Below are 6,036 nucleotides of genomic sequence, written 5' to 3'. Positions count from 1 at the left end.
CTGTTAATAGGATTTGCGTCAAACTCAAATATTCGCCTGCCTCTGCCTCCTGAGTGCTGTTATTAAAGGCATGTACCACCACCAGCATCTGGCTACTTTCCCAGGTTTTGAATGGAGTTTGTGGGCTAAGATGGCTCAGCCAATGAAGATAAAGTTGCTTGCAGCATGGTGTCCTGAGTTTGATTATAAGAAACCACGTAAAGGGAGAGAACTGATATCATAGAGCTGTCCTCCGAACTTCATATGTGCACACACACACATTAATTAATTAATTAATTAATTAATTAATTAATTAATTAAAGGTCAAGTTTATAACTGGATCTACCTCGAAGACTGTGGTAGATATTGGAACAGACTTACTACAGTTAACGTGGAGGATTGTTGGGTCCAGTATCACACATCACTATCAGCGTCCCTCAGACCCAACCCCAGGAACAATGTTTATATCTCCTTATGACCGCAAAGCTTCCACAGGAGAGGGACTGGGCACGTTGCCAGTCACTGCACTGACGTTGGTGTGGGGGGTTGAGCCAGCCCTTTATCTGCGCCTCTGCGACAGCACTGATTCAGGCTCTGCCACCATCTACAGCAGCTCTGACGGTCAGGACTGTCTGTGAGGGTGGACATAGTCTACTTCTGTGCTACACACACAGTAGTCACAGGCCCCGCCTGCTGATTGCACCCTGTCAGAGCACAGCTACAGGACTGGAAAGAGAGAAGTCACTTGTGTCCTCCTCTCACTCAAGATGAAACTCCTTCTGCTGGTCACTCTGCTCACAGGTAGGACCCATGTCCACTCCGAGGGACCCCACCATCTGCCTTCTCTTCAAGTGCAGGCTCCCACTTGTCACACCTAAAGTTATGGTTTCCTATTCCTATTGGGGTCTAATAGCATCTAAGTTGGGGTTCCCTCCTCACCCTCATGTCCTCAACAGCTGGCACATTGAACCTCCAAATTTGACTTTAGAGGACTCCTTGGAAAAGTTCACTGCAGCCAGGAGTTGGTGGCATTTGCCTTTAATACCAGCATTATTGAAGCAAAGGAATGCGGATTTCTGTGAGTTCAATGCCAGCCTGGTATACAGAGTGATTTCCAGGACAGCCAAGCTCATGCTGAGATGTGCAGTCTCAAATCCACTGCATTCACTTGCACAAGCAAAGAAAGTCTCTCTACCTGTGCTATACATCCCTGGTACCAATCTATCTGGCCCAAATGTGCCACAGCAATTTGATTTTTCCTATCATTTTAAAAAATGTTTATTTTTATTTTATGTGTGAGTGTTTGTCTGCATGTCTCTCTATGAACTATGTATGAGCAGTGTTTACAGAGGTCAGAGGAAGGGTGTGATCTTCCAGAACTGAGCTCATAGACAATGGTGAGCTGCCACGTGAGTGCTGGAAGCAGAACCTGGGTCCTACACAAGCTCAGCAAGTGCTCCTGACTGCAGAGCCATCTCTCCAGCTCTTATTAATGTTTTATATGTCCTTAATGTGTGGATCAGGTTTCTTCCAGCTCAACACTATTGCTTGCACTTGAAACCTTCCTGCCTACACCTTCAAACAGGATTAAATAGGTACCTGACATCCTTCTGAAATTTAATTTTTCAATATGTTTTGTTTTTCTTTGTTTGTTTGTTTTTTTAACATAACAGTTCCTCTGGGTCTGTCCTAGAACTGACTTTGTCGATCATGCTGACTTTGATTTAGGATATCCACCTGCCTCTTCCTCCAGATTGATGGGATTACACGGTGTGTGCTCCACTGTACCTGGCTTCTCCTTCATTTTAATGGGGACCAAGTATCCCACTGCACACTGAATCCCGTCTCATTTACCTGCTCCTCAGCTGATGAACAGTTTGTTATGTCATATGCTGATGTTACACGTGATGACCTGACCATTAGCCTTGTGTATGAGCTGTGCATGGTCCTACAACAGATTCCTTCTGATTCTCCAGTGTGAAACAGTGAGCAGGTGTTGGCTGCTTCTCTGGCTCAAGGTCTTAGCTAGAACTGTGATGAATCCCACTGCTGACTGAGGCTAGGGTTTCACCTGGGCGTGAGTAAAAGTGGGGCAGTTCTCAAACTCAAGAGATGGATGGATTGCTTGGTAATTGGCTGCTGACTGCAGAGTGTTCTTAGCTCCTCAACACAGGGACCACAGGGCAGCTCACAGTGTGGCCACTGTCTGCCCTTACAGTCAGAAATGAGAAGGCAAGCAAGGCAAAAGGCAATGTGCTTAGAACTCAATCTTGGAAATTCAGCCCATCCCAGTGCAGTAGTGTACATTTATAATACTACCAGTTGGGACACTGAGGCCAGGGGGATGCTACAGAGTCTGAAGCTAGCCTGAGTTACAGAGCAACTCCTTGTCTTAAAAAGTTAGACACCTTCCTGCTTAGGCCTGGTGACTTGAGTTTGATCTCCAAGACCTACATAGTGGAAGGAGAAAAGCAACTCCCTAAAGCTGTCCTCTGACCTCCTCTGTGTAGTGTCATTGATGAGTGCTCCCAAGAATGTGTTTGCCACCCTGTATGCAGGCCAGCACACAGGCGTGCGCACACACACACACAGACACACACTCACACACACACCTCTATTCACTGCTCTCCTGATGCAGCAGCTGGGAGTAGTCAAGGAGGAAGCTGGTAGGCAGGCATCAGACCCTGGGTAGAGCCAAGTGGGGTTTATTGGGTGTGCTGTGTGTTCTTGCAGCAGGCACTACTGCACACAGCATCAGCCGTCGGGATGTGCAGAGGTTTGGAAATGCCTTTGACTGCTTCTCCGGGAGTAATTTAACTACGTTGGAGCGTCAATCCGAGAGAAATTTCTTTTTGAGGATCATTCAACCCTTGTCGGTGTACACAATGTTTGGCTGCATGTGTCATGGACCCGTAAGACTCAGCCGCTATGAGGATAATATTGTCAGGTGAGTGATCCATCTGATGGGGGACTGGATTGTCTGTACTGGAATGGGAAAAGGACACAAACACTGCCTCTCATGAGGTATGAACAGGAAGACAGGCATATTGGCCAAATATCGTGTATTTTGTTTGGTTTATTTATTATTTATTTTGGCTTGATTCAAAACCGTGGTTCTCTGTGTAGCCCCAGGTGTCCCAAAACTCACTCTAGAGACTAATCTGGCTTTGAACTCAGAGATCTCCCAGCCTCTACCTCATGAATGCTCAGAATAAAGGCCTGCATCATCATCCAATATGTATATTCAAGAGGTGTCTTGTTATATAAAGAAATTGGTCCAGAAGGACCCTATACCTAGTGGTCCCTGAAAGCAGAATTGTGAGATGTAAAGAGTGGGCTCCAGACCAGGGCACAGCCATCACAGCCACCATCAAAGTCCCTGCCTTGGCTTTAAAAAGTCATCGAATCATGAGAACTTATAATTTCACTATATTCCTGCAGCTCTGTAGAAAAATCACTTTTTTGAGACAGCATCTACTCTTGTATCCTTGAATTTTCTCGAACTCAGAGAACCAACTGCCACTGTCTCCCAAGTCCTGGGATTAAAGACTGAAACTACACACAAGTTCTTTCGATAAATAAGTACTAATAGAAATCAGAGGTTATCAAGCCTCAGGACCATTTCTTCTGGACTATTGTGTTGTTTAAATTATCCTGACATGTGTGAGAGAGACTGCAAGTGAGAACTGACTTCCTGTGGGTCCTCACTCACCCTCAGCTCTTCCTTTCTCTCCCCAGGTGCTGTGAGAGACATGACAGGTGCTACGAAGAGGCGAAGAAGCTTGGAGGCTGTACAATTTCTGAAGACAACCGCTACGACATTCCCTATTATTACTCCTGCTCTGGGAGTGAGCTCATCTGCAGTGGTAGGTTCACCTCCGGGAACGCGGGATTCTCCTTGGTCCTGGGCGTGTTTGGAAGGGGCACGGAAGCAACAAGGACAGTCAACATTCAGCGATCATTACTTTGATCTTATTTGAAACGTCACAGCCTTCTTAGGTAGATACTTAAATTTAGACGAGGATATTGATGAGGAAGATGAGGAAGACCCGGCCATTTGCCCAAGGGTACCAAGTTTAGAAGTAATGACTTTTGCTTCTAGAAAACAGGTCTATATCATCCAATGCATTTTTTAAAAAAGCATTTAAAGAAAAAAATTTAAAGATTTTATATATTTCTGGAGGGGGGCTTCATGCCTGTGCCACAGCACAGGTGGAGAGTTCTGAGGACAACAAGCAGGAGTCTGTTCTCTCCTTCTGCCATGTGAGTCCTGGAGCCAGAACTTGTCTTCAGACTTGGCAGCAAGTACCTTCATTCCCTGAGCCATCTTGCCTGCCCACAGTCTCTCCATTTAACTGCTGTGTTATACGGATTCCATATTTACTAAACAACTGAAAGCTATATCATGACTACAAGACAAACACTGAACTAAATGCCTATGCTGGGCAAGATTTTTCATTCCCATTTTACAGGTGGGGATTCAGAGGGCTGGGAATGTAGCTCAGCTGCTCGAGTGCTTGCCTAGCAGCACAGAGCCCTTGGTCCACCCCAGAACTCATAAACTGAGCATGGTGGTGTACATCAGCAATCCCAGCACTGGGAGATGGAAGCAGGAGGATTGTCTTAAATTGTGTAATTTTAGAAGTGGGTGTACATATTTGTCATTCTCCTAGTTTTAGGATTAAATATCCGTGTTTATTTATTTTCCTGTATAGGAATGAGTTGGCATCCCCTGTCTTCTTCAGTCACTCTCTACCGTGTCTTTAGAGGCCGGGTCTCTCACTGAACAGAACGCTCACCTTTAGCTACCCTGACTGTCAAACAAGTTTTGAGGATCCATGCTCCCCACTTCCCAATAGAGTTACAGATGCCCTAACCACACCTTGAATCTTACATGGGTGCTGGGCATCCTAGGTCAGGCCCTCATGCTTGTATGGCAACTGCTTTATCAACGGTGCCATCTCCCCAGCCCCACAATAAATATTTTTTTGTATTTTCAAGACAGGGTTTCTCTGTGTAACACTTCTGTCTGTCCTGGGACTCTATCTTTGGGCCAGGTTGGCCTTGAATTCACTGAAATCCTCCTAACTCTGCCTCCCAAGTGCTGGGATGATTTCTTTTAGTATGAGTGTGTTTCAACAATTTGGGCAAACCAATATATTTAGTTTGCTTTGTCTCTCAAGCCTAAGTCTGCACCGATGTGGGGGCCACCAGCTTCATTTGCCTACAAATGGCAGCGAGCAGGGTCCACTCAACGCCCTCTCTTGATTCTCTGCAGATAAAAACAACGCCTGTGAGGTCGCCATCTGCAACTGTGACCGCCAGGCAGCCAGATGCATCTTAAGGAATGTGTTCAACGAGACGTTCGAAGGCAAAAGCTTCTGTTAGACTTCTCACCTCATTTACTGCCTACACCTCTGCTGCCTAACTGGTTGTGTTCACTACACACTGTGCCTTCCAATAAAGCAACTATAGAAAGAGATAAACATTGGTGATTGTTTTCTCTGTCTACCAAACATAAATAGATCTTCAGAGAACATCATTCGCCTAGCCCTGGAAACTAAAGGTTAACAGGAAAGACATTGACATTAGCAGAGCACCTTGAAGGGTGGGTTGCTGTGGGACAATGGTCTTGTACTGTGTAAAGATTTGTCACTTGTATTGGTTTAATAAAACGCTGCCTGGACAGTAGCCAGGGAAAAGTATAGGCAGGGTAGCCAGGCAAGAAATATAGGCAGGACAACCAGAATAAGAAGGTTCTGGAAAGAGGAAACGCTCAGTCTACAATCGTCACAGATGAAGCAAGAAGAGGTTAGGTAAGAATGCTTCACTGATAAAGGTACCAAGCAATGTGGCTAACACAGACAGGAATTATGGGTTAATGTATGATGTAAGAATTCAATAATAAGAAAGCCTGAGCTAATAGGCCAACCAATTTATAATTAATATAGGGCTCTGTGGGTTTCTTTGGAACTGAACGGCTACAGGACAGGATGGGACAGAAACCTCTGTCAACAGTGGGTGATTAGCCCAGCCGTGCCTTTTATCCCTGCCTCT

The 6,036-nt window shown here is 45.4% G+C and overlaps 1 protein-coding gene across 2 annotated transcripts; it reads left to right on the top strand.

Moving 5' to 3' along the window:
* The first annotated feature begins 551 nt into the window (after nucleotides 1-551).
* Nucleotides 552-5,465, top strand: LOC125393193 (phospholipase A2-like). 2 transcript variants are annotated; one of them, XM_087903748.1, is made up of 4 exons: nucleotides 552-780; nucleotides 2,716-2,926; nucleotides 3,718-3,845; nucleotides 5,258-5,465. In XM_087903748.1, exons 1-4 carry the CDS (start codon nucleotides 747-749, stop codon nucleotides 5,365-5,367), a joined length of 483 nt encoding a protein of 160 aa, XP_087759874.1. In that variant the 5' UTR covers nucleotides 552-746; the 3' UTR covers nucleotides 5,368-5,465. The 2 variants fall into 2 exon arrangements, with proteins under 2 accessions (XP_087759874.1, XP_087759873.1); XM_087903747.1 differs by having other exon boundaries at nucleotides 2,713-2,926.
* The last annotated feature ends 571 nt before the right edge of the window (nucleotides 5,466-6,036 follow it).

The sequence above is a fragment of the Myodes glareolus genome, chromosome 2, assembly GCF_982192425.1.
Source record: "Myodes glareolus chromosome 2, mMyoGla1.1, whole genome shotgun sequence".
Taxonomy (NCBI): Eukaryota; Metazoa; Chordata; class Mammalia; order Rodentia; family Cricetidae; genus Myodes; species Myodes glareolus.
This window is presented reverse-complemented; position numbering and strand designations above follow the sequence as displayed.

Excerpts from the sequence above, each read along its gene's own strand:
- LOC125393193 (XM_087903747.1), top strand. The coding sequence starts at position 747 with ATGAAACTCCTTCTGCTGGTCACTCTGCTCACAG. Across the intron at positions 781-2,712 it reads GCTGGTCACTCTGCTCACAG|CAGGCACTACTGCACACAGC; the intron begins GTAGGACCCATG and ends GTGTTCTTGCAG. Across the intron at positions 2,927-3,717 it reads TATGAGGATAATATTGTCAG|GTGCTGTGAGAGACATGACA; the intron begins GTGAGTGATCCA and ends TTCTCTCCCCAG.